Source organism: Lampetra planeri, chromosome 42, assembly GCF_965212315.1.
Source record: "Lampetra planeri chromosome 42, kcLamPlan1.2.h2, whole genome shotgun sequence".
Lineage (NCBI taxonomy): Eukaryota > Metazoa > Chordata > Hyperoartia > Petromyzontiformes > Petromyzontidae > Lampetra > Lampetra planeri.
In genome coordinates, this window is record NC_136148.1 from 4,545,924 (window position 1) to 4,560,453 (window position 14,530).

A 14,530-nucleotide genomic window follows, 5' to 3' on the forward strand; every position below is an offset into this window, starting at 1 on the left:
CGAGATCATGAGTAAGTGGGTGAATGAGTGAGATAATGGTTTGGTAAGTGCACGAGTGAGCGAGCGAATGAATGAGTGAATCATGGGACCGAGTGTGATTTTGTGAGTCAATGAGAATGTAAATCAAGCAGTCGGCGTGACACTCAGAGCAGGTGATGCACGATAACTCACGGGAAAGGCAGTGGTGTGCAGGGGGGGGGGGGGCGCCTGGGGGGGGGGGGGGCGTGCGTGGTGGGGTGGTTGGCAAGAGAGTGTGCAAGGCGGTGAGCGACTTAGCAAGTATACGAATTAGTCAGCGAGCAATTGACCGGGTGAGGAACTGAATGAGTGAGTGAGCAACTGAACGAGCATTAGTGAGTGAGCGCTGGTGAGCGCGTGAACGAGCGATTGTGCGAGCGGGTGAGCGTGTCTGCAAGTGAGCGAGTCTGCGAGTGAGTCTGAACGAGCGGGTGAGAAAAAGCTATTTTATTTTTAGGAGCGAACGATCGGGAGATGCGAGCGAGCGAGCGAGAAGGGAGTGGAGGTGGGCGTTGTTTGTCGAACCGATGAAGAGCGATGGCTCACAGATGTTTAAAAAAAAACCGTCCAAAGGTTATTTGCAATGGAGCTGCCCCCTCCAGCACAACAAAGCAGCACGCACGCCAAGCTGATGGAGGCAGTCAGCGTTACACGGCCATCAACACGGCAAAGGGCAGAAGGCAACGATCACCCGTCGAGAGTCGGGGTAGACTCTCCGAGCGAGCGAGAGAGAGGGCTGCCAACAAACCCCAGACTTCGTGTCACCATCCTAGACAGCAGCTTGTGTCTCGTACAACGTAAGAAGCCCAGATGAGGATGGTGATGATGGATATAATGACGATGATGTAGTGACGACAATGATGATATCAATGGTAACGATGCTGCTGATAACCAGGTTAATGCTGCCGGTGATGGTAATGCTGGCGATGATGGCGATGATACTGTTGCTGCTGCTGATGATGAGCATTATGATCGAGTGAGTTCACTCATGAGTGAGTGAACGATCGAGCGAGTGAGTGAATGAATGAACGATCGAGCGGGCGAGTGAATGAATGAACGATCGAGCGAGTGAGTGGGTGAATGATGCTGATGATCGCAACAATACTCTTGCTGACGGTTATGATGATGATGATGCTGATGCTGCTGCTGCTGATGACGATGGCGACGATACTTTTGCGGACGTTGATGTTGACGACGATGCTGCTGCTGATGATGCCGATGATGGTAACGCTAAAGATGATGGCAACGACATTGTTGCTGCTGACGTCGATGATGATGCCGTTGACGATGACCATCATGATGATGATGATGCTGATGATGGCAATGCCGATAACGATGCTTGCTGCTGCTGATATTGACGACGATGCTGATTTTGCCGACGATGGTGATGTTGACGATGATGTTTACGATGGTGCGCTGCTGACGACGACGACGACCGACGACTCACTTTGTGCCGGGGCTTCTTCAGGAGCAGCGGAGCTCCGGCCTCCACCATGTCGGCGCTCGCCCTCTTCCGTGCCGACGGGCGGCGAGGCCTCGGCCTCACGGGGACGTCCTTCCGGTTCGCATCCCCCACGGGGCCCGCTGAGGAGCCGGGGTCCAGGGGCACGCACACCTGGGGCAGCGGGGGCATCGCCTCCGATTATCACCCGCGGGTCAATCGGCCCTCCGCTTATCGCGGTCCACCCTAGACCGCACCCACCGCACAAACCAATGGCCAGTCGACGCGGATGATTCCTGATGGCGCACAAATGGAAAATTAAAAACTCTCCGGCAGCGGCGGCGGTGGTGCGGCTGCGGTCATCCAGAACAGACCGCGCGATGCGTAACGGGGCGACAATGCCCCGAGATCCGCAGATACGGAGGAGACATCAGAATCAGGTGTGCGTGCCCCTGGACGCCGATTCTGATACGGAGGAGACATCGCGGCGATTACACTCCGCTGCTGCTCCGGTTATCTGGCCTGACCACGTGAATGTGAAATTGTAGTTGTTGCTCTGCAACTACATCAGCCGTAGGAAACAGGAAGCACCTCCGATTAATGACCACCTCCCCCGCACCTTCGATTAGCACGGCTGGCTACGCACGGTGCGATAGAAATTCAACATGCATGCGTACATCGGCATCGCCAACATCAGCAACAACACGACGTGATGAAACTCAACACCGTTACCGCATCGCGGTGACCCGGGCCCAGCGGTCAGGCGATCGTCGATTGTTGCAGAGGTTCGTGGTGAGTGATGGCGTGAGAGTGAATGACTGATCGAGCGAGTGAATGAACGGTCGAGTGAATGAACGATCTGAGTGAATGAATGATCGAGTGAAGGAACGGTCCAGTGAAGGAACGTCGCCTTCAATGCCATCGCGACCGCCAAACCGCATCCCACCGTCGCAACGACCAATCTACGCCACGACCAGAGTAGCCACGCCATGGTCCCTGGCAATTTCTAACGTCACCACCCACCGCTGTAACGTCATCACCAACATCAGCAAATGTGACAACATCGACGGAATGGCCTCCCCCATCACCATCACCACCAACACCACCATCACCACCAACACCACGGTCGTAACAGTCGCTCGGTGGGAGGTCACCGACTCTCATATGCTGCCCCCATTGTCTGGCACTCCCTTCCCCCATCCGTCAGTGCTGCTGACTCCCTGCCGCCCCCACCCCCCACCATCCACCGTTCAAGTCCCGGCTCAATCCTTCTCCTCTGCCTGCCTGCCTGCCTCCCTCGCTCAACAAAATAAATACGCCACATTTAGACGTTACGTACATCCACAGCGTGGCATACAATGCAATGGCTTTCTCAACACCACCGCCGCATGGTCCCTTGACTCATTATATACTGATTGATGTGTTTTTTTTATGTTCACGTTGCGATGCGCGATCATTTGATTTCTTGCCGCATACACATCTTATACGTATATATTATTTAAAAAAAGTTAAATTCACTGTCGTCATTATTTGTGCAGGCACCTCAGTAATCTGGCAGGACGGCTGCTCGGGGCTTGGCTCGGCAGCACTGCTGGCGTTTGCCATGGACGCCCGTGCCGGAGACAGGCTGGGTCCTGGGTCCTTCTCGTGAATCTTCAGGTGCCTGGGGGCGTGGACACAGCCCGAGTGAGCGACTCCAGTCACGTGGTCCCCTTCACTCACTTGCTTGTTCGCTCGCTCGATCGTTCGCTGGCTCGATCGTTCATTCACACACTCACTCACTCGCTCGCTCGTTCATCCACTCACTCACTCACTCGCTCGCTCGCTCGTTCATTCATTCACCCACTCACTCGCTCGATCGTTCATTCACCCACTCACTCACTCGCTCGATCGTTCATTCACCCACTCACTCACTCGCTCGATCGATCATCCACCCACCCACTCACTCGCTTGATCGTTCATTCACCCACTCACTCACTCACTCGATCATTCACTCGCTCGCTTGATCGTTCATTCACCCACTCACTCACTCACTCGCTCGATCATTCACTCGCTCGCTTGATCGTTCATTCACCCACTCACTCACTCGCTCGATCGATCATCCACCCACTCACTCGCTCGCTTGATCGTTCATTCACCCACTCACTCACTCACTCGCTCGATCATTCACTCACTCGCTTGATCGTTCATCCACTCACTCACTCGCTCGCTCGTTCATTCACCCACTCACTCGCTCGATCGTTCATTCACCCACTCACTCACTCACTCGCTTGATCATTCACTCGCTCGCTTGATCGTTCATTCACCCACTCACTCACTCGCTCGATCGATCATCCACCCACTCACTCACTCGCTTGATCGTTCATTCACCCACTCACTCACTCACTCGCTCGATCATTCACTCGCTCGCTTGATCATTCACCCACCCACTCACTCACTCGCTCGCTCGTTCATTCACTCACTCACTCGCTCGTTCATTCACTCACTCGCTCGATCGTCCATTCACTCACTTACTTGCTCGATCGTTCACTCGCTCATGGGTGAACTCACTCGATCATTCAATCGCTCATTCATTAATTTGCTCAATCGCTCATTCATTCGCTCAATCGGTCATTCACCTGCGCACACTCACCAAAGCACCCACTCAACCATTCAAACACCCACTCTCGCTCCCTCACTCATTCACTCTCACTAACTCAACTGTTCACCTACTCGCTTGAACGATGAATCTCTCACTCGTATGCTCTCACTCAATCGCTCACTTGTTCATTCTCTCACTCACCATCTCATTTCACTCGCTTGTCGGATTGCTCGGCTCACATGCCCATGAGCACGCTCCCCTAATCCGGCATTCGCTCAAGCAAACTGAGCCACAAGCGCGCACACAATGACACGCAGACAAACACGCAGCCAACTACTCGCCCATCCACGCACGCACACCCAGCCACGCGCAGTAAATAAAACGCACGCACACAAAGATCCCTCCACCCGCATAGCCTTTAAGAGTCTGTTGGGGCAAGTCCTTTAAGCAAAGCACCTATTACACGAAAAAAAGACAAAGATCGCCCTTATAACCTTAACAGATTTTTTGGGGCAAGTGCTGCGAGCGAGCAGAACCTATGAAGGCCGGCACGGCACACGAAGAGGGTGGGTGGCCAGCGCCACGCCCTGCCCCCTTTGTCTCCCCAGTGGCGATGTTTACACACCGCACCAGATACTCATTTGAGGCTGAGCTGACCGAGTGGAGGTCCAGAGCCGGTACAGTGTTGGCCGTGAGCGGGAATCGAAACTCGGGACGCCGGGTTCGTGGCACAGCGCGCTAAACCGCTACACCGCCGCTCCCCGCAGTAACAAAGATCCAAAGATCCCCCATATAGCCATAACAGACTGTAGGGGCAAGTGCTGTTAGCGAGCACCTATGAAGGCCGGAACGGTACACGAGGGGGTGGGTGGGCAGCACCACGCCCGACCGCCTTTGTCTCCCTAATGGCGATGTTTACACACCGCACCAGGTACTCATTTGAGGCTGAGTCGACCTAGGGGAGGCCCAGGACCGGTTCAGATAATCGTCACTGGTGTTGGCCGTGAGCGGGAATCGAACCCGTGTCGCCGGGTTCATAGCGCAGCGTAGCGCTAACCGCTACACTACCGCTCTCCCCGCAGTAACACGCGCGTGAGCACACACGCGCACGCACGCGCACCTCTGCATGTTTCCGCTGGTGGTGAACGCCTGCTGGCAAACACGGCAGCGGTGTGGCCTCTCCCCGGAGTGCACGAGCATGTGCCTATCGAGCGAGCTCGCGGAACTCAGGAACTTGCCGCAGATCCCGCACGCGTTCCCACTGGGTGTGCTCACCCCGCCATTGTGCTACTCTCGCACAGACAGAAGGGGGAGAGAGAGAGTGATACATAGCGATACATACACGTACACAATCAAGACAAAGATCCCCTCCCCCCGCTATAGCCTTAACGGACTGTCGGGGCAAGTTCTGTTTGCGAGTAGCAACTATGAGGGCCGTAACGCCACACGAGAGGGTGGGTGGCCAGCACCACGCCCGGCTGCCTTTGTCTACCCAGTGGCGATGTTTTTACGCACTGCACCGGGTACTCATTTGAGGCTGAGTCGACCTAGGGGAAGCCCAGGACCTGTTTAAATAGTCGTCAATGGTGTTGGTCGCGTAATCACACGTGCACACACACACGCATTCCCACTGGGAGTGGTCACCCAGCCAGTGTGCTGCTCACACACAGACACAGAAAGATCCATACCGACTCATACAAAGACAAAGATCCCCCGTATAGCCTTAACAGACTGTTAGGGCAAGTGCTGTTAGCGAGCACCTATGAAGGCCGGCACGGCAAACCAGGGGGTGGGTGGCCGGCACCACGCCCGACCGCCTTTGTCTCCCCGGTGCTGCTATTTACACACGACAGGAGGTACTCATTTAAGGCCGAGTTGACCTAGGGGAGGCCCACGACTGGTTCAAATATCCGCCGTCACTGTTGTGGGGTCACGTCCAAGGCGCAGCGCGCGCCAACCATACACACGTAACATTCAGACGCCAACCATACACACGTAAAGATTTAGACGCACACAGACGGACACACAAAGACATAGATGAAGACACACAGCGAGCACACACGCACACACACGCACGCATACACACACACGCACGCATACACACACACGCGCACGCTCAGGCCTCTTCAGCCTTGTGTGACAAAAGCGCAAAAACAAAAAAAGAGGCGGGCGAAAGTTTGCGAGCGCCAATTAAACGGCCTGGGCCAAAGCACATCACGGCCGGGAGTCGAACTCGGGCGGTGAGGGTTTGTAGCGCGATACGCAGAGAGGCGAGCGACAGGACTCTCCCTGAGAGAGCCGTGAGAGCCGAGCGAGCGAGTGAGCGAGTTAGTGAGCGAGCGAGTTAGCGAGCGAGCGAGTGAGTGAGCGAGCGAGTTAGCAAGCGAGCGAGTGAACGAGCGAGTGAGTGAGTGAGCGAGTTAGCGAGCGAGCGAGTGAGCGAGTTAGCAAGCGAACGAGTGAACGAGCGAGTGAGCCGTCTGCCGCATCTGGAGGTTTGCGTGTGGGGCTAACTTGGCGGATGTGAGAGGTGAGGTCACGGGCCGAGTCGCAGATTTCCTCGCACAGGGGACAGCTGTGAGACAGGAGGAATCCGTCCTGTATGCGCACACACGTGTATACGCGCACACGGTGCGCACACGCACAAGACACACGTGTATACGCACACACGTGCGCGCACGCACGCACGAGACACGCGCGTGCACACACACAGACACAAGTGTTCGCACAGAGACACACGAGCGTACGTTAGGTACATGTACGCAGACACGTGTGCGCACACGCGCGCAGACACACACGTACACAAATGCGTGTGTATACACAGGTGTAAGCTAGGTGTGTGTGTACTTTGTTTCCTACGCGGACAGGCGTGGGTGTGTAAGCTGGGACATACGTGCACACACAGACGTACGTGAGTTACGTGTTCACACATGCGCATGCGCGCACTCACACGCGCAATATGCATGCGCGTTCAAGCGCACACAAACTTACTTGCGCACGAACACGGACGCAAACACAGGCAAAGATCCCCCGTATAGCCTCAACGGACACGCGCAAACACACGGCAACAGCGGTAACCCCACGTCACTCGTGCCAGGCTAGGTGCACATCACACACACACACACACCTGAAGCCTCTCTTCACTGGATGTCGACGCTGCCTCCTCGTGACCGTCCGATGGTGATTGGCTGCCGAGCGTCAGCTGACTTGCAGCTGTGACGTCAGTGACCCGCAGCATGGGCCCACTGTTGGGCAGGGGAGTCCAGGCTTTGGGAACGTTAGGGGGGCGGGGCCGCGCGCTGCTGCTGCTGCTGGGTCGTCCGATTTGTTGACCGGGCAAGGCAGGGCGGCGGTGGTGGTGGGGCGGGAGCTGGGGGGGTGAGGCCGTGGGTTGGGGTCACTCGCTTTGGCTCCTGTCGAGAGAGGAAAATGAGAACGGGTGACGATGTTGACGACGCCGACGCTTGAAGTTTGTGACAGAAGTTGGATCACCAACCCTACCCCCCCGCCCGTTGCAAAGCACCCGGTGTTAAAGATTATCACGATAGCCATCATGATCATAACCACCATCATCATCATAACACCATCATCATAACACCATCATCGTCACCATCATCATGAACAACACCATTACAATCACCACCACTATCCATCATCATCATCATCATCAGAACATCCATTATCACAATCAACACCATCACAATCACCACCACTATCATCCTCATCACAAGTGAAAGTGACGAAGATGCCGCCGCCGCCGCCACCGCTGCTGCTATTGCTGACGATCACAATATCACTCGGGGGGGGAGCAATGCTTCATGCGACGCAGGGATTCACGAGTCAGCGATGGTGCTGTGCGTGGCATCAGCCACGGTGACAACCGCGAAGGTTAAGACAATCATAGTGAGGACGGTGAGAATTGTGACAACAACGACTAGGACCAGCTACGACTACGACGGTGACGGTGATGACGACGATGACATCTGCCGCGTGCGGGCGTGTGCAGGAAGCGGCTCTCTGTTGTGCCGGAGCGGCTCTCGGAGCCGCGCTCACAAAACTGGTTTTCGCACGGGCGGCCGCGGGAGCGAGCGAGCACGGGCGCGAGAGCGAGCGGGGCGAGGGGGGTGGGGTGGGGGCCCAGCATCTCAAGGTCACGCCGCCGAGGAGGGCACGGCGCGGTTGCACAACAGGAACGCGAGATTGTGTGCGCACGCGTGCGTGCGTGCACGTGTGCGTGTGTGTGTGCACGCGTGCGTGTGTGCACGCGTGCGTGCGTGTGGGAGCGGCAGTGTGGCGGTTAGCGCGCTGCGCTTCCCAACCCCGCTGGCGAGTGTCCGAATCGGTCGTGGGCCTCTCCTAGGTCGGCTCGGCCTGAAATGAGTAGCTGTCGTGGTGTGTAAACATCGCCACTGGGGAGAGAAAGGCGGCCGCTCACCCGCCCCCTCCGTGTGCCGTGCCGGCCTTCATAGGCGCTCGCTAACAGCACTTGCCCCAACAGTCTGTTCAGGCTATACGGGGGATCTTTATCTTTGTGTGCACACGATACTCGACGCAAGGACACGGATCCCCCACCCTCCTCCCACATCGCCACCGTCGTCGCGCAGTTTTACAGCAGACCCCCCCGGAGGAGGAGGAGGGGGGGGGCTAACGTGCGGTTAGCGAGCGCCTATTAAGGCTCACGAGGTGCACGAGTGGCACGGACACACGGACACACAGACACACGGACACACAGACACACGGACACACAGACACACGGATACACGGACACACGGACACACGGACACACGGATACACAGACACACGGACACACGGACACACGGACACACACCTGCTAACACATATAAATATTTCACCCCCCGCCTCACTCCCCCCGTATGGCTCTGCAAAGACAGCTGGGGCAAGTGCTATTCGTGAGTAGCACACGAGGGGGTGGGTGGCCAGCACCACGCCCGGCCGCCTTTGTCTCCCCAGTGGCGACGCTTACACGCCGCGCCAGGTACTCATTTGAGGCTGAGTCGACCTAGGGGAAGCCCAGGACCGGTTCAGAATAATCGTCACCGGCGTTGGCCGTGAGCGGGGAATCGAACTCGGGCTGCCGGGTTCGTAGAGCAGCGCGCTAACCGATGCACCACCGCTCCCCCACAAGCAGCACAGACACACACGCACGAGGGACACAAAGACAAAGACCCCCCACCGTGTAGCCTCCGCAGGCTTCTGGGGCAAGGGCGGTTAGTGAGTGCCGTATTCAGCCTGGCAGGGCACGGCGAGTGCGAGGGCACGGAGTGGCCCAGCACCACGCCCAGTCGTCTTCGTCCGCTCGGTGCCGGTGTTTACAGGAAGAGTGGAGAAGTTGCTCATTTAGGGCCGAGTTGACCTAGAGGGGTGGTCCCCCGGAACCGCTTCGGGTATCACTCGCCACCGATGTTAACACAAAGATCCCCCCCACGCACGCGTACACACGCAGACATTCCAACGTGCACTCGAACGAACACATCAACACGCACAAGATAAAGATCCTGTTTTACTCACCGAGTATGGAAACAACCGCTGTTTGCGAGCGCCTATTATTCCGCCTGGCGCATCGCACGAGTTCGTGAATCGCAATCGTGGCTAGCAACGAAAGGCAAGCGCGCAGCCACCATTCTTCGTCCAAAACCCAGCTTTCGCAATCGGCACCGCACCACCGTTGCCATTTTAGGCCGAATCAACCCGGAGGAGGAGGCGGCCCCCCCCCCGCACGCAAACGTGGCGAGGTATCGAGACGCCCCCCCCCCCTTGCCCCCCCCAGGCGTCGGAGGGCACGCGACGAAAGGCGCAAAAAAATTCGCCGGAGGAAAGCGCAGCGGCGAATTCGCCAGGCTCCGTGCACGCTGAGGTCACGTGAAGTGTTGAACGGTGGCTGGCACGAGGTCGTGGGACAATGGATCGTCCTACAAAGAAACAAAGATTCCCCCCCGCCCCGCCACCCCCGTACAGCCTTCGCCAGACTGTTGGTGAGAGTGCTGTTCGCAAGCAGCACCGACGTAGTCCGGCATTGCACACGAGAGGGGTGGGTGGGCCAGCGCACACCCACCCGGGCTGCGCGTGTTTTGCCCTCGTGGCGACGTTTACACGCCCCGCACCGCGTACTCGTCTGAGGCCCAGTCGACCTTGGGGAAGGCCCAGGATGGGGTTCAGATTACCGTCAGCGGTGTTGGCGATGTTCGTGACCGGGAATTGAACTTTGGTCACCGGGTTCGTAAGGTTTGTGGCACGCTAACCGCTGGACTACCGCCGTACTCCCCACACTCACGCGCAAGCTTTGCTTTCAAACTTAATCTCAAACGTTCTTCCCGTCCAATATGCATCAATTATCGTAACAATATTCGGCGATACATTTAATTCTGCCGAATAGAATATTGCCCGAGGCATGAACCGATTCACTGATTAGGATCGTTTGGTTGCACCCTCACAACAACAACAACCGCCATTCACCACTAAGTTGCGGTGACGTCATCACGATGCTTGAGCCAGGCCATGTGCACGTTGAGGCCACGTGAAGTGTCGAACGCCCGCTGGCAGGAGTTCACGGGACAGACCCAGGTGCCACGGGTCGACTAACTGAGATGACCGAGTTGACTGGCTAATGCACCACCTGTGCCCCCTACTATGCCAACTTGCTGTGCTTTAGCCACCTGTTGTAGCGTCCTTCACGAGCCTCCTCCACAGAGGCCGATCTTGACACCGCTGGTACCAGTCATTGGCAAGTCCACTCAGTTCCACATCCTCCCGTACCGCATCACTCCATCTCTTCTCTAGCCCGTGCCGCGCCTGCTTCGCCCCCTCTATCCAGCCGAACAAAAGCTGTTTAGGAATGCGGTGGCTGGGCATGCGGGCTACATGACCCAGCCAACGCAGCCTTGCCTGCCGGAGGAGCTCACCGATGGGACTTTGTCCAGATCTTTCAAGGATTTGTGAGCTCCTCACACAATCCAGCCTGCAGGTTAAACCCAGGATGGATCGTAGGCATTCCAGCCTGAATGTTTCTAACTAGCGAAGATGTTCCATTAGGGGGGTCCACATTTCACAAGCGTAGAGAAGGGAGGGAATGACCGTGGCCGAGAAGACCTGTAGCTTCCACACAGCGTTACGCAACCGATGAAAAGATAATGCCGCTCGACTGATTCGGAGTGAGACCTCTGCTGTCAAACCGGAGCTGGTCATGAGCACACTGCTCAGGTATGGGAAAGTCTCCGATGGTACAAAATACCCAGGCAGGTGCTTAGTTTTGGTGGGGCTGATGGTCAGGCCCCATCTCTTAGTGGCAAGCTCCAGGTTCAGCAACAGCGCATCCAACTCCTCCTCTGAGTGAGCAGCAATTACCAGATCATCGGCATATATAACGTGGTTGACCAATAGGGAGCTATCCTTTGACCGCACCTGGGCATCGATCAGCGCACACACACACACGCGCAACCATGCACACAAAAACAAAGACCCCCGTATAGCCTAAACAGACTGTCGGGGCAAGTGCTGTTAGCGAACACCTATGAAGGCCGGCACGGCACACGAGGGGGTGGGTGGCCAACACCACGCCCGGCCGCCTTTGTCTCCCCAGTGGCGATGTTTATACACCGCACCAGGTACTTATTTGAGGCCGAGTCAACCTAGGGGAGGCCCAGGACCGGTTCAGATAATCGTCACTGGTGTTGGCCATGAGCGGGAATCGAACCCGGGTCGCCAAGTTTGTAGAGCAGCACGCTAACCGCTACACTACCGCACGCACACACACGTGCGCACACACAAACGCGCACACACACACACGCGCGGCGGGATGAAGGGCGTCCACCCACGCCCTTGCCATCTCTCACGGCGCTGCGCTGGAACAATGCACGTGTGTGTGTTGAACTTCTTTCGCACCGTACCTCGCCAACCGTGCTAAACGGAGGTGCGGGGGAAGGAAAACAAACTAAACACAAAAAGCAGTTCTAAAAAATGTTGTTTCAATCGAGATCTAAAAGTGCAAAGCTCCAGTGGCTTCTTAATATTTGAAGGAAGAGCGTTCCAGACGGCCGCAGAGATGCATCTGAAAGCGCGCGATGTGGTGACCGTCTTTGTTGGATGGCGAGCCAGAAGCCGTTGCGGCGAGTTCGCCGTGATGATGGTTTATTATTGCTCCTTGACGGGATCAAGATATTTTGGTTCATTTGTGGCGATCACTTGTGTGTGACGAGCGCGACCGATCCACCCATAGCACCCGCGCACCGTCCAATTCCATCGCTCCATCTCCGCGGTAGGGCGGTTGTCACCAAGAGGGCGCCACTTAAAAGCCCTCGTATTGATTTACGGATGGATCATTTGGCGATGCCGCTGCCGCGTTGGCAAAAGGTGCAGAGCCACAGTTTAACAACAACTCAACGCGTTTGTCCAAAACAACACTCCGCGTGCGCGGCCTTAGAAGGAAAAAAAAAATCTATTATAAAAGCCCGGCGTTCCGTTTGTCCGTCAACTAAAATACAAGAGAGCCTTCGGAAGGCCTGAATCAAAAAGTTATAGAAAGTGGACCAACCCGCCCAGATACGGCGAGGCATTTATGCCTACACGCCCTCCATACAATAGAGTTCAGATTTATTTCGTGAGCAGGAGCTAGATTAAGACAGCCGTAGAGCCACAGCAATTCAAGTAAATATAATAGGCAACATTGCGGGCATCAGGAAACAGTTCATGATTTACTTGCCATCAGGCTCCAATGCTATAACAAGTCCAGCCTCCGACCATCCTCCACTCCGCCTCTCCGCCCCCTCTGCGTGTGCCATGAAGAAGGGCTCTTACTCACAAATGTGTTGAATTAATTTTAGTTCCCCCCCCCCCCGCCCATAATTGTATGCCGCCCGTCGTTTGTTTGACCCGGTCCCGATGCACTCTCGCTGTGGTCGCGGTGAAGTGAATAATAATCATCATCATCAGCAGCAGCAGCAGCCTTGCTCTATCTACTGCTGGATGAAGGCCTCCACCCAATTCCGGCTCCTGCAGCGAGACAATCCCGTTATGATCTCTGACCCCCACCCCCCCGATTCCACGAATAGAAAGTTTGGCCTCTGCTTGGCAGCTGAACCATAAACAAGAATGACAACAAAACGACAACCAAACAACAACAAGGCCATGAGCAACAACAAAGAAAGCACGCGACACAGCGCGGGGATGAACACACAACCAACTTAAAAAGCTCCGTGGTGGCTAGGAGATGTTGACTGCCTCGCCTGGTACACAGGAGGTCGTGGGTGCGTTCCCGACCCTGAGGCTTGCTGTATATTTGGAGTTTGCGGTGTCTCTCTCTCATCATCACGGTGGCTAGGAGATTTTAACTACCTCGTCTGGTGTGCAGGAGGTCGTGGGTTCGATCTCGACCCTGACGCCTGCTGCTGTATATTTAAAGTCTGCGTGTCTCTCTCTCCCCGTGGCCGCGTGGATTTTTTTTCTCCGGATCCTCCGGTTTTTCCCCTCCACTTTTATAAACGTGCATTGAGATTAGTTAAGATTATTTTGGTGCTATAAATGTCCAAATGATGGGGCCACTTTGTGGCCAAGTTGCTTCTGAAAAAGAAGTTAATACCTCAGTGGGCTTTGCCTGGTAGGATGGGGATGGTTTAGTTTGTATTTGTTTCTATGTTTGCGCAATTTGTTTACCTTTCTTGTACTTTGCACGACTATCATGTTTTTTTTATTGTTTATTGTTGTAACGTTCTTACCCCGAGGCCCTGAACGGACATCCGTGAAAAAGAGCTTCATAGCTCATCGGATTCCTCCAGTGTACATAAACATACTGATTCTGAGATCGATGTAAGATAATCCATCGCTGTTACTGCTGCTAAATCCTGGACAGCTCGCAGCAGCCCCAAGCATACAGCAACGGCCGGTATTCCTGTGCAGTCTTCCCCATCCACGCGACTTGCCAGTCTCAAGCCCCCGTTTGGATTCATGAGATTTTGACGAGCCCGGGGGGACAGACCCAACGGGCGACTTTGTATCGTAGACCTGAGCAACGTACGACCGCAAGGACGGACGGACGGACGCGCACACCTGGAAGGACGCGCGAGACCAAAAAGTACGGAGCATTCTCCTGCAACGCGGCATTTGATGCGTTCCCTGAAGAACACCTCGTTGTGGAAAAACCGCGCGACAATAAGCAATTTATCTGTACAAAACGTAGGGGTGGTAACGCACAGTCCGCGGTAACTCGCGAGATGCGTACTCGGGCCGAGCGAAGACCGAGGCGACGTGCGTGGGGTAGCATCTAGAAGCATCCAGCAGCATCCCGCCGCCTCGAACGACGACGCTACGCTGGGGGCCGGTGTGCACGACCCGCGCATTCCGACTGGCCGCGCGACTTAGTTCCGTTCGCTCGATCGCGTTGCATTCATCCGATTCGCATCATAAAAAAGATAGAGTCATCGCGTCACGTGCCCCCCCCTCCAATTCACGTCAGGAAAACTCCGCGCTACATATGGGAG

General features: G+C 55.8%; 1 protein-coding gene across 5 annotated transcripts in view; it reads right to left on the reverse strand.

Annotated features, from left to right (window-relative positions):
• Positions 1 to 225: 225 nt before the first annotated feature.
• LOC144732328 (uncharacterized) overlaps positions 226 to 14,530 on the reverse strand; it is a 92,590-nt gene continuing 78,285 nt past the window's right edge. For 4 of the 5 annotated variants that reach the window (XM_078613804.1, XM_078613802.1, XM_078613803.1 and 1 more), the window contains 5 exons: positions 7,168 to 7,453; positions 6,555 to 6,638; positions 5,161 to 5,327; positions 3,002 to 3,122; positions 226 to 1,633 (listed from right to left, as the gene is read on the reverse strand). In XM_078613804.1, coding sequence (XP_078469930.1) covers positions 1,313 to 1,633; positions 3,002 to 3,122; positions 5,161 to 5,327; positions 6,555 to 6,638; positions 7,168 to 7,278 — 804 coding nt within the window. In that variant the 5' untranslated portion in view covers positions 7,279 to 7,453 and the 3' untranslated portion in view covers positions 226 to 1,312. The remainder of the gene's footprint in view (positions 1,634 to 3,001; positions 3,123 to 5,160; positions 5,328 to 6,554; positions 6,639 to 7,167; positions 7,454 to 14,530) is intronic. The other variant, XM_078613806.1, reaches the window with a different exon arrangement.